Source organism: Psammomys obesus, unplaced genomic scaffold (assembly GCF_907164565.1).
Source record: "Psammomys obesus unplaced genomic scaffold, mPsaObe1.curated_primary_1811, whole genome shotgun sequence".
In the NCBI taxonomy this organism is placed as follows: Eukaryota; Metazoa; Chordata; class Mammalia; order Rodentia; family Muridae; genus Psammomys; species Psammomys obesus.
In genome coordinates this window covers 69,152-96,209 of record NW_026594311.1, presented here as the reverse complement: position 1 = coordinate 96,209, position 27,058 = coordinate 69,152, and the positions used below count along the sequence as shown (strand labels likewise).

The window sequence follows — 27,058 nt, the reverse complement described above, 5'->3', positions numbered from 1 at the left end:
AAGCTCAAAAACCAACTAGAGTTTAAAGGAAAAAAAAAAAAAGAAAGAAGAAAGAAACAAAACAGGCAGATGAGATTAACTTTCCACATCCTCCAAGAGGGACATGAAGAAGAGGAAGACAGAGAGCCATGTAGTTTAGGCCTGCCTGAGGTCAGCCACATGCTGGACAAGCAGTCACATGGTGGGAAGAGGGGAACAGGGACTGTCTCTGAGATGAGCTCAGTGGCTGGCCTCTTTGATCACCTTTCCCTGAGTGGGGGAGCAGCCTTATAAAGCCACAGAGGAAGACAACGCAGCCAGTCCTGATGGACCTGGTAGGCTAGGGTCAGATGGAAGGGGAGGAGGACCTCCCCTAACAGTGGAGTTGGAGAGGGACATGGGAGGAGATGAGGGAGGGTGGGATTAGGAGGAAATGAGGGAGGCAGCTACAGCTGATATACAAAGTGAATAAACTGTAATTAATATAAAAATAAAAATAAAAAAACAGCAAAAAAAAAAACCCCACCAACAAACAAAGTAACCTAATTAAAAAATAGGGTACAGAGCTAAACAGAGAATTCTCAATAGAGGAATATTGAATGGCAGAGAAACACTTAAAGAAACACTCAACGTTCTTCGTCATTAGGGAAATGCAAATCAAAATGATCCTGAGATTTCACCTTACACCCATCAGAATGGCTAAGATAAAAAACTCAAGTGAAAAACATGCTGGAGAGGATGTGGAGAAAGGGGAACCCTCCTCCATTGCTGGTGGGAATGTAAACTTGTACAACCACTTTGAAAATCAATCTGGTGCTTTCTCAGACAATTAGGAATAGCGCTTCCTCAAGATCCAGCTGTATCACTCCTAGGCATATATCCAAAAGATGCTCAAGTACACAACAAGGTCATTTGCTCAACCATGTTTGTAGCAGCTTTATTTGTAATAACCAGAATCTGGAAACAACCTAGATATCCCTCAACTGAGGAATGGATACAGAAATGTACCATTGTGTAAATGATAATACATTTACACAATGGAATACTACTCAGCAAATAAAAAAAGGAAATCATGAAATTTGCAGGCAAATGGATGGATCTAGAAAAGATCATCCTGAGTGAGGTAACCCAGAAGCAGAAAGACACACATGGTATATACTCCCTTATAAGTGATATTAGACATAAAATATATGTTTATAGTATGTTTACAGGAGAAGCATACTAAAATTTATACTCCTAAAGAAGCTAAACAAGAAGGAGGACCCTAGGGAAGATGCTCAATTCTTATTCAGAAGGGCAAATGGGATAGACATCAAAATCATGGAATAGGACAGGAACCTACCACAGAGGGCTTCTGAAAGACTCTACTGATCAGGGCATAGAAGCAGATGCTGAGACCCATAGCCAAACTTTGGGCAGAGTGCAGGGACTCTTACAGAAGAAGGTAGAGATAGGAAGACCTGGAGGGAACAGGAGTTCCACAAGGAGACCGACAGAGCCAAAAATTATGGGCTTAGGGGTACCTGCAGAGACTGGTACTCTACCAAGGACCATGCATGGAGAAGACCTAGAGCCACTGGCCAGATGTAGCCCATGGCAGCTCAGTCTCCAAGTGGGTTCCCTAGTAAGGGGAGCAGGGGATGTCTCTGACATGAATTGGGTGGCTAGCTCTTTCATAACCTCTCCCTGGGGGGTGCAGCCTTGCCAGGCCACAGAGTAAGACAAAGAAGCCAGTCCTGATGAGACTTGATAGGCTAGGGTCAGATGGAAGAGGAGGAAGACCTCTCCTATCAGTGGGCTAGGGGAGGAGCAGAGGGGGAGGAGACAGAGGTAGGGTGGGACTGGGAGGAGATGAGGGTGGAGACCACAGCCGGGATACAAATTGGATAAATTGTATTAACTAATAAATAAAATTAAAAGAATATAAAATGATTGCTGGATCGTGCCATAGATCTTTCTAGTTTCTTTTCTTTCCTCTCTCTTTCAGAAATGTGGTAGATAGAAACCAAGGCCTCCCAAGGACTGGAAAACACTTTATAAAAAATTATGCCACTAGCCTCTATGTACGGTTTTTGATTCAACTCTTTGTTACACAATGACTATGCTGACACACCTACACCATTATATGAATGTTCTCTGCAGTTTTGCTCAGATTTAATTTTTCCTTTTGATTATAAATTATTTAAATTGCGATGAGATAATACCCAATTTTGATTGTTACTTGCATTCCCTTAATAATTAATGTTGTTGAACATTTTTCACACACCTGTTTTTCTTTGTACATCTTTGAGGAATTTCAAATTTGGGTCTGTTTTAAAATCAGATTTTTTGTTGTTGGTGGTGGTGGTCTTTGCTTCTGGGTTTCCTGCATTTTCTGATAAATGTGTTGGATGAATAGCCATAACAGGGCTCTCCTTTGTTCAACGGACTGTTTCCTCTGTGACACAGAAGCTATTTTAGTTAGATATAATTCAATTTAGTCTAGTTTAACATTTCTTGACTGTGTTTTTAGAGACTGTCCCAAATGTTCTCTCCATCCCAGTGTTCCAAAGTCTCTTTCCTATATTCTGTTGTGGTTGTTTCATAGTTTGTTCCATTTTGAGTTAGTTTTACATGTTGAAACATATAAGTTTAGTTAAACATCAGCCTCCCCCAGCCCATTTGTTGGAAAGATTTTCCATTTTCCAATATATTCATTATATCAATATATATTAATGCTGTCAGTATATTCCTATTGCCTGTTGTAAAAACTCGTTTGATTGTAAATGTGTGGCTTTGCTCCTGGGTTCTGGGTTCTAGGTTCTGTTCCATTTGTCTACATAATAGATCCCTTGTTATGTTTTTCTCCTTATTGCGGTCATTGCGGTGTGATTTAATGTTAGTTATTTCCAACTTTGTTCTTTTTGTTCAAGGTTCTCTGGCTACTTGGACTTTCTATAGTTTATATAGTTTCCAGAGTGCTTTAAAAGACTTTCTGTACAGAATATTATTGATAATTTCCCGGGGTTGCATTGACTATGTAGAATACTTTGGGTAGTACAGATGGTTTAATGATATTAATTCTTCCAGCTCAGAAATGTGTGTCTGTCTTTAAAATTTTTTTTATTTCCTCACCTTCTTAAGTCAGTGTTTGATAATGTTCACTGTGTATATCATTTGCTTCCTCAGATAAATTTATTCTTATAAATCTTATTTTTGTAAATATTGTGGGTAGGAATACTTTTTATTATTTCAAGAAGTTTGTTATTGATGTATAAAATATTGTTTTATTTCTGGGTTTATTTTGTATCCTACAACCTTACTATATTTACTTTTTTTTTAATTAATTACACTTTACTCACTTTGTATCCCCCCCATAAGCCCCTCCCTGTCCCACCCTACCTCCCCCTTTTTCACACATGCTCCTCCCCAAGTCCACTGATAGGGGAGGTCCTCCTCTCCTTCCTTCTGATCTTACTCTATCAGATCACATGAGGAGTGGCTGCATTGTCATCTTCTGTGGCCTGGTAAGGCTGCTCTCCACACAGGGGGAGGTGATCAAAGAGCAGGCCAATCAGATTATGTCAGAGGCAGTCCCTCTTCCCATTACTATGTAACCCACTTAGACACTAAACTGCCATGGACTACACCTGTGCAGGGGTTCTAGGATATCTCCATGCCTGGTACTTGGTTGGAGTATGAGTCTCTGGGAAGACCCCTGTGTTCAAATTTTCTAGTTCTGTTGCTCTCCTTGTCGGGTTCCTGTCCTCTCCAGATCTTACTATTTCCCACTTCTTACATAAGATTCCATGCACTCTGCCCAACAGTTGGCCATAAGTCTCAGCATCTGCTTTGATAGTCTGCAGGGCAGAGACTTTCAGAGGCCCTCTGTGGCAGGTTCCTAGGTTGTTTCTTGTTTTTTTCTTCTTCTGATGTCCATCCTCTTTGAAGTGGGAACTGCATCAGACATGAACTCGCTTGCTAGCTTCTTGATCACTTTCCCCTGGCTGGACTGCTTTGACAGGCCACAGGGGAAAAGAACACATTAAGTCCTGCTGCAACTTGATGAGCTGGGGTGGATGGGAAAGGGAGCTCCCCTTTTCTGAGGAGAGAGGCAGGGGGAGGAAGAGACTGAGAGGGGAGGAGACAAGGGGCTACAAGGATGAAAAGTGAATAAAATAAATAAACGAGAAAAAGGGAGAAACAGTTTCATGTCTGACTTTGCAAAGGTTATACAGTTTTATTATCGAGCGCAGGACTTCGTATGTTCTCATTTCATGTGCTATCCTGTGCCATGGGTTATTTAACTCTCCCGCCTGGTTTTAGTTGTTTTGTGTATATCGTATAGGGCCCAGGTCACCCTGTACAAAGTACACATTGTTTTCTCCCTCTTGTTCAACTTCCATCTGCTGGGTCCATGTCAGGTCATCACCTAGTCCATTCATCTTGAACTTGATTATTGACACTTGTGTAGTTCAGGTCCTCTTTTCACTCACAGGTCTAAGTCATAATGTGGGTGAGATCCCTTGGCTGTCTTCTGAGCATGGCCATTGTTAAGCTTCATCATGAGCCTAAGTGACTGCCAATATCCTGTCCATTCTCAACTCACTTTCCTGCCTCAGTCTTTAGACCAAGTATTGATGTCCAACCTGCCCTTTTCTATTCTTTTTTTGGAACATAGCTGAACTAACCTAGCTACCTAAAAATCCAAGGAACTGGGAGAAAGAGCCTGTCTGAAGGTAGTACAAGCAGGGTGAACTTGTGTTTACAAGGAAGTTCGAGTTCAAATAAGGCCTTAGAAGCAAAGACAAGTCTCAGCATCTCCTTTGATCGTCTGCAGGGCAGAGCCTTTCAGACAGAGGCCCTCTGTGGGAGGCTCCTGACTTGTTTCCTGTTTTCTTCTTCTTCTGGTGTCCAGGGAACTTAGTGCAAGTGCATGGGTGGTGTGTGTAGGCAAAAACCCCCAGAGTCATGAGCCACAACATTCAGGCTGTAATCAGCTATGGGCAGGATTGACAAGGTCCTCTCTCTTTCAGGGCTGTCAGATAGGGAGTGGTGGATTATCAAAGATTCCTGTGTGGGAAGATCTGCTTAGAATCTCCCACTAGCAAGGCCTATTTGCCCTTCAGAGCATCTGTCCCATCACCAAGCCTTCAGAAGCACTGTCAAACACTCGTGTGAAGCAAGCTGGCAGACGGCACGGCTAAGCTATACTGTCTTCTTAGTATTGCGAAGGCTTATGTGACCTGCCAAGGCTCATGTGACCTGCCAAACCTAAAGCTTTTCTTGCCCAGCTGAAACTTGGCTCTGGCTTGATGTAAGAATCAAATGTAAGTGATATTAATCCTTTAATAGCATAGAGGCCTGATCCTTCTCCTTAAGAGGTGTTCCCCCCTCCCCCGAGCTCTCACACAAGAGCCCATTGTGTAACCTTAGTTACATAGGAACCTTACAGTTGTGTAAGGGTAGGTATCAGGTATCACATGGGTGAGGCCTCCTGGAGCTTGTGGCATCCATATTGCCAGTCTGAAGGGATCCGTAATACCAGAGAGTGTATGCCATTTTCTTCCTTGGCTTCCTAAAGTCTCTCTCCCTCTTGGTCTCTCTCTTTCCCTCCCTCTCTTTCAAAGAGCATAGAAACAACATATCACCATATGAACTTTATTGCACAGAGGAGAAAAGATGGTGAGGTTTGCTTAAAGGATAAGCTGGTAGATGGAGAATTTGAAGGAGAGATTTAGATGGATATAAGGTGACAGTCAGGGACAAACCGTGTTAGGTTGGTTGAACAATGGCTCTTCCAGATAGGCATGTCCTAATCTTGGTAGAACTGTGAACATGACCAGAATTAGCTCCTTAGGCATAAAATAAGCATACACGTTGGAAAGATGGAGAGATGATCTGGAGACAGAAGTAGAGAGGCTTAAAGATGGTGTTGGATTTTAACACTTAGGGCTTTTGAAACTAGGAATGCAGCTCTAGGTGATGGGAAAAGTAAAACTAAAAAGCAAAGCAAAGCTAGGGTCAGATGGAAGGGGAGGATGACCTCCTCTAGCAGTGGACTTGGAAAGAGACAGGGAAGAGATGAGGGAGGGAATGAGGGAGGGGACTACAGATGGGATACAAAGTAAATAACCTGTGATTAATATTAAAAAATAAAAAATAACATTAAAAAGAGATTTTAAAAGTCATGTTAAAATCTAATCTCCTAAATGTTAGTTGAACAATAACAACAACAAAAAATGAATGAAGGAAAGTGAAAGAGGAGGAATGATTATGAAAGAAAGATTCAATGAGGGAGAGAAGAAGGAAGAAAAGAAAGCATGGTGGCAATAATTAAAAAATATTAATTTTTAATAATAAAGCAAAGCAATAGCCAGGGGTCATTATGGCATTGCAATTACCTTAGCTTCATTCTAGAGAAATCATGGAAAATGTCTGATATTTAGAATCATAAGGGCACATATTTTTATTGTAATTATTTATGGCTTTAGTATAAAGCTTATTTAAGGATAGACAAGCAGCAGAAGGAAAGAAATACCCAGAAGAGCAAGCATGGTGGAAGTCAGATCACTAATGTGGAAGTTCAGACATGCAGTCAGGTAGGGGCAGGTAGACAGAAAAGCAGATAGGGATCCCAGACACTAAGAAAGAATGACTGACAGACAGGAAGAACAGCAGAAGGCGGGTGGGTGTAAACAAGGTGAGCAGAAAGAAAGGGGTGTAAGCAGATGGACTGGGACAAGCGTGAGTGAACGACAAGATGGGAAGCAGCATGCCATTAGAGCTGTTCTTGTCCTGTGAAGATTATTGGAGCTTCTTGAGACACAGGTGGACCCCATTCTTGGACTTCAACACAAGTCTTGCAGTGGGGACTGGAATCCTGGTGGGATCTGGCAGCAGCTCAAAGCGGAGCAGGGTCAGGGCCACAGCCACCTTCAGCTCGTTCATGGCAAACTGTTTCCCAATGCAGTTCCTGGGTCAGAAAGAGACAGTGTAATAAGTGGCTTTGGGCTCTGTTGTAAGCTGTGTAGACATTGCCCTTTGAGCCCTAGCATAGACCTGGGCATTCAGGGCACTCTTTCATGGGATTAAGCCTGACCCCTTTCCTCACACTTTACATACCTCTACCATGGCCTTTATTCTTGCTGTCTTACTCTTTCACAAATACCCTTCTTTTCTGAGACTGACTCTAATCTTGCTTTGAGCGGCAAGGAATCAGCCAGTTAGGACCAGTCTGTGACAGTCTCTGGTTAGTTGACTCCCCATATTAAGAATGGGGTGCAGTGTTGCCAGGCCACAGAGGAAGATGCTGCTGCCAGCCTTGATGAAACCTGATAGGCTAGGGTCAGACAGAAGGGGAGAAGGTCCTCCCCTGTCTGGGGACTAGGGAAAGGACGCAGAGGAGAAAGGGAGGCTGGGTGGGACTAGGAGGAGACGAGGAAGGGTTTCAATGGGGATACAAAGTGAATAAATTGTAATAAATAAATAAATAAATAAATAAATAAATAAATAAATAAATAAATAAAATAAAGGAGTTTCCAATCCACCAGTGTGGATTTTAACTGTCAGGGCAAATGGAGACTGATGGACCACACTCTTAGGAATTGCTATCTTGGGGACAAAGTCACTATGATCCTAACATGTGAGTCAGACGCTGATGGAGAAATTCCTGGAGAACGTATAAGTTGGGAATCCTCAAACTCCTGCCTATCTGCCTCCCATTCAGTGATCAGGCTCTAGTCCTCCTCACTCCACTTGCACCCACAGGCCTTTCACGTCATTCCAGCGTTGTCCCTGTATGACGCCTTCAATTTCCTGTCTGCACTTCACTGGCCCTCCTAATTCTTTCTCTTTGTGTTGACCCTTCCATCTTTCCAAACTCATAGGCTAGGGTCTACAAGGCTGAGTTGCAGCCACACCTCCTGTGAGTTGTTGCCTCTCACCTCGACTCCGTCCTGCCCTACTTCTTATCTCAACAAATGTTGCTGAGACTAAAGAGAAAGCCCCCCCCCCCCCGGGTCAAGGCTAAGGACAATGAGCAGCTAGCCCTCACCCTTCTGCCATGCTGTTTCTTTCTTAGACACTCAAGGCACCATCGGTGCTTTATTTGAGGGCACAGCATAGTCCAGGGCCGAGGACAGAGTCAGGAATGTGGATCATTCTACCAACTTCTCAGTAAATAAATGAAGGTATCAAAGAAGAAAGAAGTGATGTCTGTGGCTAATTCTGTAGTTCTTGATGCTGAACTAGAGGCAGAACCCTATGTCTCTGCATTTCTGTCACAGCATAGGACTTGGCCCAGAGAAAAAATAACTTTAGTAAATGCTTTTGTATGTGAATTTACCTAATTAAAATGCATTAGAGTACATGAAGGGTGAATATTCTATATAGTAATTGAAGTACGTCATATTTGTCAATGACCTCATCATGATTTCTACCTTATCCCTAAGAGAAAGTGTTCACCCCTAGGTAAACTTATCATTGATAAACAATATGCATATAGTCTGCTCTGTGAGAATTGATTCAGCGTGGTAGAAGTCACAGAATTGTGGACAGAGAAAAGTCTTTTTTCTTTGCAGTACTTCCTTGGCAATTTGCATTCCATAAGAGGATTGAGACCTTCAGCTGTCACGCGTTTTCCAGCAGCTCTGGACTGTTTCTGAGCTCAACAGCTATTTGAGGAATGTTTGCTGGTGTGCACAGTAGTACATGTTAAACATAGGTTAGGCCTAATGTATTCCCCCCAGTTCCCAAAACTGGCCACGTGGACCACAGCCCAACAGTGTAAAATTCTCTCCAAATTTTGCTCATTGGGAAACTAGATATAGTAATAAGCAGTAGAAATTTTGTTGGCCTAGAAACCAAAACTGTTAGAAGAAGACTTATTTGGTGCCCACCCTACCACAGGGGGCTCTGAACTTTCCCGTACATGGCTTCAACACAATTTTAAAGACATGAAAATATTTTTATACTCATTGTTGTGACTGATTGGTTAAATAAACAGAAATGGTGGAATGGGTTGAGAATGATGGCGACATACATTCATCCTTCAAGATATATTACAGATGAAGAAAACAAATGCCTGAGAGTCAGTTTTGATAAGAAAACCTAAGCATAAAGACTCATATTCGCCCAGTGAGAAGAGAGACCAAACTAATGTCACTGTGACTTTCCTTCCAGCTGCTTTTTGTTCTTGTCCACAAAGTCGAATATATGTCTAAATTTCAAATAGAAAGGAAATGCCCACTGTTGTTACTGGAAAAAACTTCCCAGAGTCTAGCATCTAGCTTAACAGGCTACAGATTGGTGGTGTTTATTGATAGACTCTAGACTCACTTTCAAGACAAACCTCTGGCCATATCTGCTAGAGCCTTTCTACTTTGGGTTAACTGGTATGAAAAAAAGAACCTGCCTAAATGTGGATGGCACCATTCTATGGGCTTTATGTTCAGTAGATGCTCCAGACTGCATTAAAAAGAAAGGTAACTGAGCACCATTCACTGCTCTCTGCTTCCTGATCATGGACACACTGAAACCAGTAGCCTCTTGTTTCTGTCATGATACCTTCTCAGCCATTACAAACTATATCCCCTCAAACTGTAAGCCAAAATAAATCCATTCTTAAGTTGAAAAAAAAAAAGACTCATATTCTAGGAATGGCGTAAGTGTCAATATACATTGAAGTTTGAAACACACACCGATGCAAACTTATATGGCTTTTTGGAAGAGTAGTCTGCTAAAACCCCATGTTGCATCCTTAAATACAAACTCTTTAGGGGGCATAGAAAATGCCTTCCACCCACAAACACCTGAAGATGTTTCATAGGAACCCAGAGAATCACAAATACTAGACACGTGCACAGAGACTATCCCTTTCTCCATTCATTATACATAGTGGACACCTCACCTTGCTCCTGCTGAGAAGGGCAGGAATGAGTGGCTGTGTCGAGAAGCCTCCGGTGCAAATCGAGAAGGGTCGAACACCTGCAGTGTGAACATCAGGTCCAGGGCAGGTGGGAGTCAAACTTCTGCTTCCAGCTCATGAAGGGACCACATATCCATGAGTGAGAGTCAGGGAAAGTATTGGTTCTGAGGTATCTTACCCTGACCTTTCCCAATGCCCCTTATACCTCTGGATTTGGCCAGACAGATGGGTTGTGATGAAGAGCATAGAAGGAGAGTACGACTGTGATACCTGTGGGGTTAGTAGTACAAAGAGAGACTGGTTATGCCAATGGGTAGGACACTTGCTCCTATATTTAGCAGAGAACATGCACATACAAATGATCTATATGATGACATTTTGATCACAGGGAAATGGGGTGGGCATGGTAAAGCACTGAGCACAGGTTAGTTGCCTAAACCATGAACCTAGGGGTGAAAACAAAAAGCAATTGAGAATCATTATTATAATGTTAAGTGAAGTGATAACTCTATTTCATCAAATGTCTTCTATGAGCCTCTGTCACATGCTCAGCATTCACAAGGAGCTTTCAAAAATACACCATTGAATACATATTTTTCAAATGAGTTTCTGGAGTCTCAAGACTGATTATCTTTTCTTGTTCACACAGCTTCAATGTGGCATAATGGGAAATCATAACCAGTAATGAGTGACTGTGTGGGTATTTTTCTACCATGATATGGTACTAAGATCTGGCCAACATTTGAACTCTTCCATCAACTTGAAGGATCCTTAGACAGTGAATTATATTTCATCCATGACATAGAAGTCCCAGAATTTTCTCCTTCACCCATAGAAAGAAACACATCTTCTCAACACTTACCTAATTCTCTTTTGTATCAAGTACTAATTTAACAACTAATGCCTAAAGGCTGAAATTCAATATAGAGGTTGACATTTATTTACTGAGATTTTTTTTTTTCCTGAAGTCCACCTGTATGTAAAGCATTTCACACACTACATTCTAACTTAAAGTAAAAAAGTCCCTTTGTCACTATTGGTAAATAATGGGAGAGTCACTAGAGACTTTGCCAGTTCAAAACTGCAGAAGAAACATAGAGTTCCCATTCTTCTTTGCTCCTTCTGCGTTGGTCGGAGGAGCTCATACCTTTGGGTAAGGAACGCCCATCTGGGAAGATGACAGGTGTGCTGAGCTCTCTGCTCACACCTGGTACAGGTGGGTAGATCCTCAGGGCCTCCTTGATGCACATGGTGGTATAGGGCATCTTGTCCAGGTGCTCCCTGAAATGAGGCCCATCTCAAAGTCACACAGAGCTGGGATGACTGGGAACTTCCCATTACCAGAAGATAGAAATCTCTTCCATTTTGAGCTCCCACTCACCAGGTGATAGACGTTCCATCCCCTAGGAGGCTCTGAACTTCCTCTCTGCATCTCTGCTGGTGCTCAGGGTGTGTGGCCAAAGCATAGAAGATCCAGGAGACACCACTGGCTGTGGTGTCATGGCCTTCAAACATGAACGTATCCACTTCAGCACGCAGGTCCTCATCAGACAAGCTGCTTCTATTTTCCATCTATATAAGGCCACAGATGAGAGAATTATATTTGTTCCTCACTCTATGGTTCTAGGTCAAGTCTCAAGCCTCTTGTCAGGTTTCATATACTCACTCTGGCAAACAAAAGGATGTCTAGGAAATCCAGTTTCCTTTTCTTCTTAACCTTCTCCAGCTCTCTCTCATCCTGAAGTTGAGCCCTCCTTGATTTGATCACTTGGTCTATCCAAGGACAGTAGTTACCAGGCAGAGATGAGAGTACAACACCCAAGAGGCCCATGCGCCCTCTTTCCCCACCTCTGTTCCCCCTAGAGGCCAGGATGCATATGGTCAAAGGTTGGGTGAGGTTTGAGAGGCCAGCACACCTGACAGAGATCAAGCTGCCCCTAGGGATAACAACTGGAGAAGATCTTTTCGAATGCTGCTGGGATGGATTTCCTTTAATATCACCAACGTGTGCCCCAGGTTACCACTGCAGACCTCTCAGCATCCTGTATCTTAGCTTTCTTGTACCAGGAAAGTACCCAACATGAGTTCATATTACATCCTTAAGAGGACCAAAGGACTTGGCTCTGCCTCAGAGATCATGGTTAGCCTCTTTAGGCTGACCCTGGTAAAAGACGGGAGAGAGAAAAAGAAACAAATAAAACCTGTATGATCATGAGCGAGTTGGCAGGCATTCTTAGCCTGGCGGCCATTAGAGGATAAATTGTAGATGATGTCATTTTGGTGAAAGAAGTTCCTCACACGATAAAAAGAGAGATTGTTCAGGTCCTCAACTGCCCGGATGTAGGACTTGTATTTTCTGTGAACATAACGCAATGGTGATAAGGACATATGACCCAGAGACAGAGTGGTAATCCCCTTAATTTGGACAGAGATAATTCTACGACTTGAGTTGCCTGTTTTATAATTCTTGTACCCACCATGTCTTTAGAAGATGGCATGACTGTTTGGGCATCCACCTCTCTGGGAATCCATGCTACATCTGAGGCAGGGTAGGGTCTGGTCTAGAGTTAGAGCTTGGCTGACTTTCTCATTGCATAAGGAAGAATTTGTGTTTTGTGGATGTTAATATCTAAGCTGTTCTATCTGCTTCTCTAGTGAGGCCACATTAATTGGCAAAACCAAAGACACTCTAGTGCAAGGATATTCCTCACCTGTCCAACTGTACACTGCCCTCATGGCTGAAGGCACACTTCATGATGGTGTCCAAGGTCATCAAAGTGATGTGTTGAAAGAGCTCCAAGGTGGAATCTTGGCCAACAATCTGTTCCCATTTATCCTGCAATGGAAGTATAGAATTGACCCCAAGTCTCCCAGAAGGCTGGGGCTAACTAGACCAGACTCACTCCCTGACCCTTTAAATACCATTTTATGGCTCCCTGTACCAGATGGCTGATTTCCATTGTCAACTTGGTTGGATTAAAACACCAAGGGGACCCCCTGTGTACTCACAGGGCATTCTGACCAGGTAGGCTAATTGAAGATCTTTGATCTCCTTCTGATCCTCCAAATTAATCTCCCAGCTCTGTGACAAAACACCTCCTACAGCTTCCCTTTCCCCCTGCTGCATCTCAGTGGATCCCACAGAGACTTTCCCCTCCTAAATTCTCTCCCTCAACTCATTGCTTTATACCAGTCCCCAACTCCAGTAGGCACTACCTGGAAACCCACAGGTCACTGACTAATGAAGCAAATAGACTAGCTGCAGATGTTCATCTCTTCTTTTCCTCTAAGTCAATTTTTTTGGTCACAGGCCCAGTTCTTTAGCAGACATTGTGCTGTCATCTCTCCTCACTCTCTGACCCCCTTTACAGGGGACTAGATAAAGAGATTTTGGTAGAGCACATTGCTTTTCCTGTCTTGTGAAGCCTTTCCAGACCACTGCCATTCCCAAGTCTCAGGTTCCAATACTCAGAAACAGATTTAAACCTGGTACCATCAGTGTCCACACCTGTTAGGACCCCAGAAGATTTTCTTACAGGCATAACACAGCCACAACATTATCCTAAGAACCATAGAGGTAACAGAAGCTAAGGAAAAAAATACCTACTTAACAAAGACAAGAGCAGTTATTATCACCTAGAATTATAATCTTCCCAATCTCAGTTGCCTAGATGTCAATATAAAAACACAAACAATAACAGGCAGAACAATATGTTTCCACTAGAGCCCATCAACCCTATCATAGCAGGCCCTGAATATCCCAGTATAGTTCAAGTACAAGTAAAAGACTTTAAAACAGTCTTTATAAATGACAGAGCTCCTTAAAAAGGAAACAAATAAGCCCATTAAAAATCTATGAAAACACAAACAAACAGTGGAAAGAAATGGACAAAACCATCCAAGTCCTAAAATGAAACTAAAATCAATAAAAAAAACCCAAACTGAGAAAAATCTGGAAATGAACATTTTAGGAACTTGAACAGGAACCAGGGAGGCAAGATTAACCAATAGGATACAAGAGATGGAAAATAGAAAAATCAGACACTGAAGACATAATAGAAAGAATGGAAATGTCAGTCACAGAAAATGATAAATCTAAAAAATTCTTGGCACAAAACATCCAGGAAATCTGAGACACTATGAAAAAAAAAAACAAATATAAGAATAATAGGAATAGAGGAAGGAGAAAAAGAACTCATTTCAAAATCAGACAATATTTTCAACAAAATCATAAAAAAAAATTTCCTAACCTAAAGAGGAAAATGCCTATCAAAGTACAAAAAGGAAGTCTTGGAGAAATCAGAGATACAAGACACATACCTAAACATAGTAAAGGCATATAGCCAACATAAAACTAAACAGAGAAAAACTTAAATCAATTCTACTGAAATCAGGGACAAGACAAGGCTGCCCATGCTTCCATATCTCTTCAATATCGTACTTGAAGTCCTAGCTAGAGCAATAAGATATTAAAAGATATTAAAAGGATGCAAACTGGAAAGAAAGAAGTAAAATTTGCAGATGATATGAGAGTATACATAAGTGACCCCAAAAATTCTGCCAGGGAACTCCTATAGCTGGTAAACACCTTCAGCAACATGACAGGATATAAAATTAATTTAAAAAAAATCAGTAGCCATATTGTACACAAAATACAAATGGGCTGAGAAAGAAATTAGAGAAACAACACCCTTCACCATAGCCACAAAAAACCCAAAGTATCTAACTCTAATCAAGCAAGTGAAAGACTTGTATGAAAAAAATTCAAATCTCTGAAGAAAGAAATTGAAGAAGATGGAAAGATGTCCCATGCTTATGGATTGGTAGTATCAGCATAGTAAAAATGGCCATGTTACCAAAAGCAATATACAGATTCGATGCAATTCCTATCAAAATACCACCACAGTTCTTTATAGACCTTGAAACAATGCTCAACTTCATATGGAAAAACAAAAACACTAATAGCTAAAACAATACTGTACAATAAGATCTGGAGGTATCTCCATCTCTGATCTCAAGTTGTACTATAGAGCAATAGCAATAAAAACTGCATGGTGCTGGCACAGAAACAGACTGGTGGATCAATGTAATCAAATAGAAGACCCAGAAATAAACCCACACATCTATGGATACCTAATTTTTTACAAAGACGCCAAAACCATACAATGGAAAAAAGATAGCATCTTCAACAAATGGTGCTGGTATAACTAGATATCTACATGTAGAAAAATGCAAACATATCCATATTTATCACCCTGCAGAAACTATATTCCAAGTGGATCAAAGACCTCAGTATAAAAGCAGACACACTAAACCTGTTAGAAGAAAAAGTGGGAAAGAGCCTTGAACTCAGTGGCACAGGAGACACCTTCTTGACCAAGAACACCAGCAGCACAGGCTGTAAGATCAATAAACAATAAATGGGACTTCATGAAACTGAAAAGCTTCTATAAAGCAAAGGACACTGTCATCAGAACAAAACAACAGTCTACAGAATGGGAAAAGATCGTCACCAACTCTATATCTGACAGAAGGATAATATCCAGAATATTTAAAGAACTCAAGAAGTTAAACACCAACAAACCAAGTAACCCAATTAAAAAATGGGTTACAATTAGGTCTCATCAGGAGTGGCTGCATTGTCTTCTTCTGTGGCCTGGTAATGCTGCTTCCCCCTCAGGGAGGGGTAATTAAAGAGCAGGCCAATCAGTTCATGTCAGAGACAGTCCCTGTTCCTGTTACAATGGAACCCACTTGTATACTGAACTGCCATGGGCTACATCTGTGCAGGGGTCTTAGGTTATATCCATGCATAGACCTAATTGACTAGGATCAGAAGGAAGGAAAAGAAGTCCTCCCCTATCAGTGGACTTGGGGAGGGGCATGCATGCAGAGGGTGGAGGAAGGGAGCAATTGGGACGGGAAGAGGAAGAGAACCACAGGGGGATTTTAGTGAATAAAGTGTAATTAATAAAAAAAAATGGGTTACAGAGCTAAACAGAGAATTCTCAATAGAGGAATATTGAATGGCAGAGAAACACTTAAAGAAACACTCAACGTTCTTCGTCATTAGGGAAATGCAAATCAAAATGACCCTGAGATTTCACCTTACACCCATCAGAATGGCTAAGATCAAGAACTCAAGTGACAACACATGCTGGAGAGGATGTAGAGAAAGGGGAACCCTCCTCCATTGCTGGTGGGAATGTAAACTTGTACAACCACTTTGAAAATCAATCTGGCACTTTCTCAGAAAATTAGGAATAGTGCTACCTTGAGATCCAGCTATACTGTTCCTAGATATATATCCAAAACATGCTCAAGTCTGCAAGAAGAGCATTGGCTCAACCATGTTCATAACAGTTGTATTCATAATAGCCAGAATCTGGAAACAACCTAGATGTCCTGCAACTGAGGAATGGTTACAGAAATTGTGGTACATTTACACAACGGAACACTACCCAGCAATTAAAACAAGGAAATCATGAAATTTGCAGGGAAATGGATGGATCTAGAAAAGATCATCCTGAGTGAGGTAACTCAGAAGCAGAAAGACACACCTGGTATATACTCACTTATAAGTGGATATTAGACATATAATATAGGATAAACATACTAAAATTTGTACTCTTAAAGAAGCTAAACAAGGAGGAGGACCCTAGGGAAGATGCTCAATTCTCATTCAGAAAGCCAAATGGGATAGACATTGGAAGTGGGAGAAGACAGGAAACAGGACAGGAGCTTACCACAGATGGCTTCTGAAAGACTCTACTGATCAGGGCATAGAAGCAGATGCTGAGACCCATAGCCAAACTTTGGGCAGAGTGCAGGGAATCTTATGAAAGAAAGGGGAGATAGAACAATCTGGCGGGGACAGGAGCTCCACAAGGAGACCAACAGAACCCAAAAATCTGGGCCCAGGGGTACCTGCAGAGACTGGTACTCCAACCAAGGATCATGCATGGAGAGAACCTAGAACCTCTGCTCAGATGTAGCCCATAATCATCTCAGTCTCCAAGTGGGTTTCCTAGTAAGGAGAGCAAGGGCTGTCTCTGGTATGAAATCAGTAATGGGCTCCTTGATCAGCTCCCCCTGGATGATTCAGCCTTGCCAGGCCACAGAAAAAGGCAATGCAGCCAATCCTGATCCTGATAGGCTAGAGTCAGATAAAAGGGGAGGTGGACCTCCCCTATCAGTGGACTAGGGAAAGGGCATGGGGGAGAAAAGGGAGGGAGTGTGGGACTGGAAAGAGATGAGGGATGCGTCTACAGCAGGGATACAAAGTTAATAAATTGTAATAGATAATAAACAAAAAATATTCATTCAGAAAGGCAAATAGAATAGACACTAGATGTGGTTGAAGAGAGAGCCTTCCATAGATGTCCTCTGAAATACTCCACCCATCAGGGGATCAGAGTAGATGCTGAGACTCACAGCCAAACTTTGGGCAGAGCACAGGGAGTTTTAGGGAAGAATATGGGGTAGAAAGTCCCGGAGAGGACAGAAGCTCCACAAGAAGAACAGAGCCAACAAATCTAGGCCCAGAGGGCCTGAAGGGACTGATGCACAAACCAAGGACCATGCATGGAGAGGACCCAGGGCCCCTGACCAGATGGAGCTGGTGGGAGTGCAAACTTACACAGCCACTATGAAAATTAGTGTGGTGGTTCCTCAGGAAGATGGGAATTGATCTACCTCAAGATCCAGCTATACCACTCTTGGGAATATATCTGGAAAATGCTTCACCCTACCACAGAGACACTTGCTCAACCATATTCATTGCTGCTCTATTCATAATATCAAGAAATTGGAAATAATCTAGTTGTCCCTCAACAAAGAATGGATAAAGAAAATATGGTATACTTACACAATGAAGTACTACTTAGTCAGTAAAAAGTGACATCATGAAGTTTGCAGGCAAATGGATGGAACTACAAAAAAATTATCCTGAGTGAAATATTCCAGACCCAGAAGGACAAACATGTTATATATTTTCTTTTATGTGTATATGAGCTGCGAAGTCAATGATAACCATAAAACCACAGAAAGTTGATATACAGTAAGGGACTAAAAGGAACAAGTAGATCTTGTTAGGAAAGGGAAGTAGAATAAATAGATATGGATAAAAGGGGACAGGACTGGAATTGAAGAGTCAAGTAGGGAATGAGAGGGGAGAGGAGGCTGCAGGAGGGAATACAAGGAAAGACAGCTAAAATTAAGGGACATTTGAGAGGAAGTATGGAAACCTAATAAACAGAAACTTCATAAAATACATGAAGGCAATCTAAATGAAATCACCAAGAAATAAGGAAGACTGGGTCCCAACTGGCCATCTCTTGTCACTAAACAAAGCTTGCAGTACCAGGATTGGGTTATATCTAAATTGATAACCAAAGTGGTCCAAAGGAAACTCCGGACAACCCAGGCTATTGCTATGCCTGTAGACTGTTCTTTACAAATGGACAAGAAAGACCTCATTTCTGACGATAAGACCTACACAATTCACTGAGCACTGAGATATCAAGCTGGTACCTCCATAGAGCCTTCACCTTATGTCCAGCATCTTTGGTCGAGGAAAGTACTCTGCATGTTATAAAAGAGGAAACATAAACAGCAAACCAGGCACAAACTTTCTATCTTCAATGATGTACTTTCTGCAAGATATGAGAGGGCAATGACAGCACAAAGCGTGTGGGCATTAGCTAACCAATGTCTTTATTTGGCTTAAGACCCACTCCACAGGATGGAACCTATACTCAACGCTGCTGGGATGACCAAGAACCTGAGACTAGATACCCCAGACACCCAGGGTAAAATCAAATGCTATTGTTCTAAAAAGGGGGGTGTGTAGCGATAAAATGACTCCTAATGATATTCTGCCATACTCTTAGATCAGCGCCTTGTTCATCCACTTCCAGAGAAGCCTTCTCCAACAGCAGATGGGAACAAATACAGAGGACCACAGCCAGAAATTATGCAGAGCGAGAAACTTGGAACACTTAGTCCTAAATGGGATGTTTCCATTAAATCTCTCTCCTCAGAGCCCAAGGAACACCACAAAAGAGGAGGCAGGAAGAATATAAGAGCCCGAGGGGATGGAGGACACCAAGAAAATAAGGCCTTGTAAATCAACATGAACAAAGCTAATATGACCTCACAGAGACTGAAGCAATGTGCACAGGGTCTGCACAGGTCTGTACCGGGTCCTCTGCCTTTTTATGGCTTCCAGTTGACTGTTTTTATGGAATACCCGAGTATGTGAACAAATGGGTCTCTGATTCTTGTGCCTTCTCTAAGGACCTGTTTTCTTCTGTTGGTTTGTCTTGTCCACCTTCCATGTTGTACTTTTTATATTATCTTGTCATATTTTATTTTGTAATATATTTTAAATGAATTAATGAGTGAGTGAATGAATGAATGAATGAATGAATGAATGAATGAACAAGTGGAATCCTAGCCACTTAGGGTAAAGGTTAACAATAGTCATTTATGATTCCTTGCACTCTGCTGAAGGTTTGGTTATGAGTCTTAGCATCTGCTTTGATATACTGGTAGGTAGAGTTTTTCAGAGGCCCTCTGTGGCAGGCGTCTGTCCTGTTACTTGTTTTCTCCTACTTCCCATATCCATCTCATTTGTCTTTCTAAGTGAGGATTGATCATCTTACCCCGGGTCCTCTTTCTTGTTTATCTTCTTTAGGTGTACAGATTTCAATATGTTTATCCTATCTTACAGGTCTAGTACCCACTTACAAGTGAGTATATACCATGTGTGCCTTTCTCCTTCTAGGATACCTCACTCAGAATGATCTTTTCTAGATCCCAGCATTTGCCTGCAAATTTCATGATTTCCTTGTTTTTGATTGCTGAGTAGTATTCCATTGTGTAAAAGTACCACAATTACTGTATCCATACCTCCACTGATGGACATCTGGGTTGTGCAGGGAATCATATGAAAGAAGGGGGAGTTAGTATGACCTGGAGAGGACAGGAGCTCCACAAGGACCAAATATATATCTGTGCACAGGGGTCTTTTCTGAGACTGTATCTCCAACCAAGGGCCATGTATGGATATAATCTAGAACCCCCGCTTGGGTGTAGCACATGGTAGCTCAGTATCCAAGTATGTTTCTTAGTAAGGTGAACAGGGACTGTTTCTGATATGAACTCAATGGATGGCTCTTTGACCTCCCCATTCCCCCCTCCCAAGGGAGGAGCAGCCTTGCTAGGTCACAGAGGAGGACTTTGCAGCCAGTCCTGAAGATACCTGATAAGCTAGGGTCAGATGGAAGGGGAAGAGGACCCCCCCCCTATCAGCGGATTTGGAAAGGGGCAGGGAGGAGATGAGGGAGGGAGGGTGGGGTTGGGAGGGAATGAGGGAGCGTGTTATAGCTGGGATACAAAGTTAATAAACTGTAACTAATATTAAAAAATTCAATTAAAAATAAAAAGCAAAAAGCCAAAAAAAAAATAGTCATTTATGCCTGCTGAGAGAGGGAAATCAGTTTTCTCCAATCGAGTGACACTGGGCATATCAAGCACTCCATAAGACGTCTCATGTAACAGGCTACACAGTTTGTTTGTTTGTTTGTTTCTTTCTTTTTTTTTTCTTTGTGTGTGTGAGTGATTTTATTTGGAGGGAATTATTTTTTTTCTTGGTTTTGGGGGTTGATTGTATTCTGTCATTCACAATTCAAATTTCTTCTCAGGTCTTTAATCACATCAATGACAGACATGGCTAATGCAAACATCTTTTAGAAAATTAAGTGTGGAAAATATTTGTAATCTGATACCTATTTATCAGAAAAAAAACTATAAAATTAAACATTACTCACAGCCATGACTAATGAAAAATGGTGAGAACCAGGAAGCTTACACAGCTGTTTGACAAAGTCCAGCAGAGCTGAGCCAAATGCTGTTTTTATCATCATGCTGCCTTTCATTTTGGTCTCTGATCTCTATATGTTGCATTTGTGGGGGACCTTTTACAATTATGATTCATTTATGTCTTTTCCCCCAGAAAATTATTTCTGCTCTCAAAGAAATAACCTTATCTGGCCCTACTTGGGAGTCTTCCTTCCATGGAGATTGTGAAAAGCACAAACAAGTTGGCTAGCCCCAGAGTTCTCTTGGTACACCTGCTACTAAGCAAACTCAGAAACAATAGATTTGGCAACAGATTGGATTCAGGCTTCTTTCTATATATATAGTCTACAGGACATTTTATTCCAAAAATAAAAACTTAATAACAAATTAGTTTGTCTTAAACAATCATTGATAACATATATAAATAAATGATATAAAATTAATATAAAAGAAATATAAGAATTTGCCAATCCTAAGAGACTAGCTCACATTAAATTACAGTAAGGTCATTTAAACAGAAAACAAATGAAGAAAGCAAATCAGCCTGCAGCCCAGGAGAGATTTCAAACTTTTAAGTTAGGCTAACTCAAAAGTTGTACTTTTGCATTGTTGTATTTTTGCATTATTCAAGGCTTGGGAACTCATTGAGACTGATTTAGATGTTTTTCTACTGTTTAATGTTTCACTTACCTGAAGAATAGAATGTCATATGTCATAAATGCTTATGTAGTCTAAGATGATTTTGAGATTGATAATACCTGTTTTCTCTGTACTTGTAACACTTGTCCAGGAACAAAATGATATAATCTGTATTTCTTTTGAAATCATTAATTTTTACCTCTTTTGTGGAATATGTTTAAATAAGGAAACATCCTGGTTGCTAATCAGTCAGAGATGCAAGATTTTCCCAGCCACAGTCTCTGACTCATTCATCCATTACTCCCCTCTGCCTGCTTCATATTTCTTCTGTGGGACCTGTCTGCTGGGACCTGTCTGCTGGGACCTGTCTGCTAGGACCTGTCTGCTGGGACTGGCCCCTGACAAAACATATCTTCACTTTGAATTTGTAAATCAGTTACAACCTTTCAGCTGATGAAGAAGACCTCAGGGAACCCTTTATTTTCCTGACAGATGAATAAAACTTGAAAGAATTAATGGAAACTCAAATATGAGAATAAAATAATCAAGGAAAGAAAGAAAGCCCATGGGCCTGCCCCATGTGTTTCTAATAATCTTGGTCTTTAACTCTTTTCTCTTTCTATTTTTTTCTCATATACTCTTTGTACTTTTTCTTTTTTCTTTTTGGTACCATTGGCTTTATTTTTTTTAATTAAATTTTTATTTTTGTTATATTAGTTACAGTTTATTTATGTTGTATTCTTTAACTCTTTTTCATTCATCAAAAGTTTAACGAGCACTCTAAAGTGAGAAATTAGAGTCATATTGGGCATGATGGTATGACAAGTTTGGCTGTGAGAATGTGGCCCTGGTATGCATTTCACTGCACATGTCTTTTAATTCTCTGTAGAAGGTCTGGGTCCCAGCACAGAGTAACCTGTTGGGAAGCAGCCCTGGTTACTGAGCTGCTGTACCCAGGACAGCTCGGGACAATTAATATTGTTGCCTGGCAGGAGTCACTGTTCATCAAATATGCTGTTAGGCTTGGCCATGTACTCACTATGATTTCTCTTCTCTTCTTCTCTTGTCTTCTTTTTTCTTCTCTTTCCTTCTCCTCCCCTCCCCTTCTCTTCCCTTCTTTCCTCTCTCCTCTCTTCTCTTTCTCCTCTCCTTTCTCCTCTCTTCTTTTTCCTCTCCTTTTCCACCCTTCCCCTCCCCTCCCCTCCCCTTGCTCTGGGCCCTCTCTGTGGCACTGACTTTTGAGGGACTTATTTCACATTATGAGTTGAGTGGTATTGCATGTGACTGTGTCTGATAGTTTCTAAAGACTAGAATCTGAGTATGCATTGTAAGTGGATTGTAGACATGAGAGTGAAAGAGGAAGGGAGAAAGAGACACAGAGAGAAGACTCACCAGCATTACACGAACAGAGTCTGCCATGATCTCCACGTAAGGTTTCAGAATGTCATGGTGGAAAGCTGGAGTCAACATTCGTCGGTGCTGGAACCACGGCTGTCCATTCAGCAGAAGCAAACCATACCCTGTACAGAGATGGTTATGTGAGTGAGTGTGTGAGCAGTGGGATTAAAAGACTGGGGGAAACTTGGAGAGGCAAACATTGGAGGTCTTGGAGGAACAGGAAAATAAGTAAGGATAGGAAAAGATTAGTGCTTTTCAATACATTTTCCCCAATTGGCCTGGTATATATGATGTGATCATGATAGCTACAAGATAAATATTTAAAATAGTAAAGGAAGGACATACATGTCAGGCTGAGAATGTTTGTAAATAAGAGGTAAAGAAACAGAAGGGGGAGGTTAATGTCTGGTTACATGTAATGTTTTGTCTTGAAGTTAATGGTCCATCTCCCATTTTTCTCAATGAGTCAAGATACCATTCTTGGCAAACCCAAGAGGACCACATTTGACATTTATATGACTGTACATACCAATCCAGGGGGCTAGAAATCTGTAGGAACCATGAGATTTTGGGTCTGAAAAAAAAGTGAGGCATTGATTAGAAACAAAGAAAGATGAAGTGGTTTGAGATGGCTGCAGATAAGACCAGAGAGAGCCATGAAACCTTGATAACAGCCCGTTGGCAGTTTGTCTCATGCTATCTCCCATTGTCTTCCATCCCTTCCTATCCATCTTGACAGTTTGGCTTAGGAATGCACCCTCCTTGCACCAGAAGCTTAACATTCTCAGGACTAGAATCGTGAGTTAGCAGGAAACATAGATTATTATGTCCTCAGCATCAAGGAGTAAGACAACCTTGTGGCTTTACTGCAGTGGCTAGCAGCTTAGTCATCCACAATACAGGACAGAAACAGTGACAACAGTGAAACCCGAGTCCCTATACATATGAACTCTATTTTCATATATAACTGACTGCCCCAATTCAGTTTTTAAAAAAGGTAAACAAATTGAATCTATATTTTAATGTTGCAGTACTAAGTACCAAACAAATATTAAGTTAGCATTGCTGACCATATGCTAGGCTGTGACCAGGAAAAACGAAAGGTACCATTTTGGCATTAGTAACCAAATCACCACTTATTCCTGTAACTTCATGTGCCCAGGTATAAACCCAGAATGGAAGCTCCACAGTGGTAATGAAGTTTCACTCTCACCTGATCTCCCCAGAATCAACTTCATGTAGTCAGGGTCATACACCTGGAGGCGCACTTTGCTCCCCCAGATCCACTGTGGATAGGCGCTTGGGAAGTTGACTATCTGTTTTAGAACCTCTTGCAGCTCCCGATCCTTTGGGATCTGATATTGGTAAAAAAAAAAAAAAAAAAAAGAATCACTGAAAATACTTTGTGTCAGCTGTGATGATTTATGTTAGTAATCCTAACACAACACTTGGGAGGCTGAAGCCAGACGATCTCTGTTGGTATGAAGTCAATTTAGTGAGTTCAAGGCCAACCTGGGCTACCTTGCAAGACATTGCCACAGAACAAAACAAAACAAAAACAAACAGACAAAACCTCAAGAGTAAATTAAAAAAAAAAATCTTTTGATTTAGTTGTTGGTCCTAAATGAAGGGCAGAACAACCATGGGAATATAGTGAGGATGATTTAACAGAACCCAGGACTGGAGCACATTTTGATGGCCTCTCTATGCAATCATCTTTGCTCTCTCCTGGGACCTGATCTGAACCAAATGCTGTGGTCCTGTTAGGTGAAGCTGTGTTCCCCAGCATCTGGCCCCACAACCTCAGCTCAGATTCCACATACTCTGTCTCTTCTTAAATGTGGTCAATATGCAGCAGTTGTCACATGCCTCTCCCTGTAGCCTTTTACCTACTTCTGTATTCGTCCCCTCAGAGGTGACAGTTTAAGCCCTGCTGAGACCCTAGGCTGCTCTTTCTTCTCGTTTCTGGGAGGCTGTACACTTGTTCTAGGCCCTTGGTTGGGCCTTGAGGTACACAGTTTGCTAAGCAACATGGAGCACAAACTACAGGGTATGCAGGAGGAGAGTTCATCACTAAACTGACTTTGAATAATAGTGCATCTCTAGCAAGGGACCCTCACATCCGAAGAACAACTTTCCTGACCCTAAGGATTTAAACCTATAAATCATCCATGCAGGCAGCTCTTTCAGTCAGTTGCTTCACCCAAGAGCAAAGTGAGTCCCTTTCGCATATTTGCTTCCTCCTGTGATTCTTGCCTGTTGATAACATACACAGGACAGATTCTCCCACACTGGTAGCTATGTTCCCAGACTATCTCTGTGCCAGGAGGGGAGTACGACAGAGAAACGGGGCCAGGGAGCCACTGAGAAGCCAGGTTTTTAAGAACAGATGAGGCTGCAGGAGTTGCTCAGCCTGGAAAGAAGAGAGCTCAGGAAGGACCAACCACAACCTCCCAAGTCCAGGTCCCTCAGAGCAGATGATTGGTCTGCATAAGCATGCAGCAGAGCTCACAATAGCATGACCAGGCTCCTGTGAGCAGTGAGTCCCCGTTGCCGGAGTGAGCCCAGCCTGAATCTCCCATCATGAGCCCCTTGAGGAACCTGTGCTTGTTTTGTAGCAAGCTCTGTTCTGTAAGATTTACAGCTCTTCTCTGAAAGGCCCATCCTCACTGCTCCCCCACCTGCCCTTCTCTCTTCTTCCTACCTTGTGTCCAAAGAACCAGTGAGAAGGTGGGGACGGGAACTGCTGGGTAGCTCTGAGTAGCCATTGCCTCTGCAGGTAGAACTGGGCTGCTTTGAAGAGCAGCAGGAGAAGGCTGAGCACGGAGGCCACTTGGAGAAACTCATAGATGTTTCCTATGAGGAATCTAGTTGAGCTCAGAGCAAAGACACTCATGATACAACAGCTTCTGTCTGTCCCTCACATTCACTGAAATTCCTCATGCCTGCAAGCCTAACGAAGATTGCCCCACCTACTTGTGGGAGGGAGATGGGTGTGAGCACAGCTTAATTTCAAGAGCAGGCTTTGATTAACCTGAACAGCCTACTTTGGAAAACAGTGAAATAAAAGACATATCAAATGGCATGGTATCACTTTATCCACATAGCTCACAAATGTTTGTGAAAGAGCTATAAAAAAAAAAAAAAAAAAGGCTGAATTGAAAGCTGAATTCTAGGAGCTCATGGCTTAGTTTACCAAAAGTTCATTAGAAGTGACTGTTTGCATGATTTTCAAGACTTTAGGGATGAAAAAAAATTATGACAAAGAGGTAAATTGAAGGTTTAGGAAAAAGTTATTGAAGTATATGGTAGGATTTCTTACCGGATGTCAAAGCTATCTCTCTGAGGAACCACTGAAATGCTCCCCTGGTCTTGTTGTATTCACCATCCAGCCATGACCTACAGTGACTGTGCTGGTGAAAGGTGCATTAAACTTGGATTCTGGAAGCTTAAGACCCAGGTCAGGCTCACTGCATTTGGAGCCAGCAACTTAACCTCTCTAAGCTCAGCGTCTTCTCTTGTAATTTGAGACCTTAATCCCTTTCTAGACATCTAATAGGATGCACTGGGTTGTTTTTTTTTTTTTTTTCATCATTAAACAAATTCCACAAATACTTATTGGACAGTCTTACAATCAATGGCAGAAAAGAGTATTGATCCGATAAAATTTGATAAGGTTGTAGTGGAGGGATGAAATGTTGTGTATTAGTCACTTTCCTGTTACTATAATAAAATAGAGTAACCAAGGCAACTTACAGAAAGAGGATTCATTTGGGCTTATAGTTCTAGAGAGATACATGCCTCTTACAGCAGGGAAGCATGGTGGATAAACCAAGAAGCTGAGAATTCAGATCTTCAGCTACCAGCACAAAGCAGAGGGAAACAGAGGTGGGTGGAGACTCTGCGTTCTCAAAGCCCACTACCAGGGATGCATTTCTCCCAGCAAGGAGGCTTCACCACCTCCCCAAACTGCACCATCGAGTACAGACGACTGTTTTTGAATATCTGAGCCTATGGAGGACAGTTCTCATCTAAACCCCAACAAATGTCTTCCACACAAGAGAAAAACTAAAACAGAACAGAGCCTTAAAGGTTGAATAGGAAATCATCCAGTCAAGGAATAGTCACCAATAAAGTCAAGCAGACCAAGAAATAAAAATATGTTCCTATTCAGGATCTTCACTCTCACTTTTGAATGATTTTCTAAGGTCAACAAGGAAAGTTCAAAAGCAAATGATATTCCAGGAAGAATCCCATGGGAAGCCATCTCTG

General features: G+C 41.7%; 1 protein-coding gene across 2 annotated transcripts; it reads right to left on the bottom strand.

Moving 5' to 3' along the window:
• Nucleotides 1-6,765: 6,765 nt before the first annotated feature.
• On the bottom strand, nucleotides 6,766-25,682 carry LOC129685102 (cytochrome P450 4A12B). 2 transcript variants are annotated; one of them, XM_055618473.1, is made up of 12 exons: nucleotides 25,491-25,682; nucleotides 24,000-24,141; nucleotides 23,316-23,360; nucleotides 22,781-22,908; nucleotides 12,598-12,722; nucleotides 12,088-12,242; nucleotides 11,553-11,659; nucleotides 11,268-11,458; nucleotides 11,034-11,167; nucleotides 10,092-10,156; nucleotides 9,869-9,945; nucleotides 6,766-6,934 (listed from the first exon to the last, which is right to left on the bottom strand). In XM_055618473.1, the coding sequence occupies exons 1-12, from the start codon at nucleotides 25,680-25,682 to the stop codon at nucleotides 6,766-6,768; spliced, it is 1,530 nt and encodes a 509-aa protein (XP_055474448.1). The 2 variants fall into 2 exon arrangements, with proteins under 2 accessions (XP_055474448.1, XP_055474449.1); XM_055618474.1 differs by having other exon boundaries at nucleotides 12,088-12,146.
• Nucleotides 25,683-27,058: the final 1,376 nt, after the last annotated feature.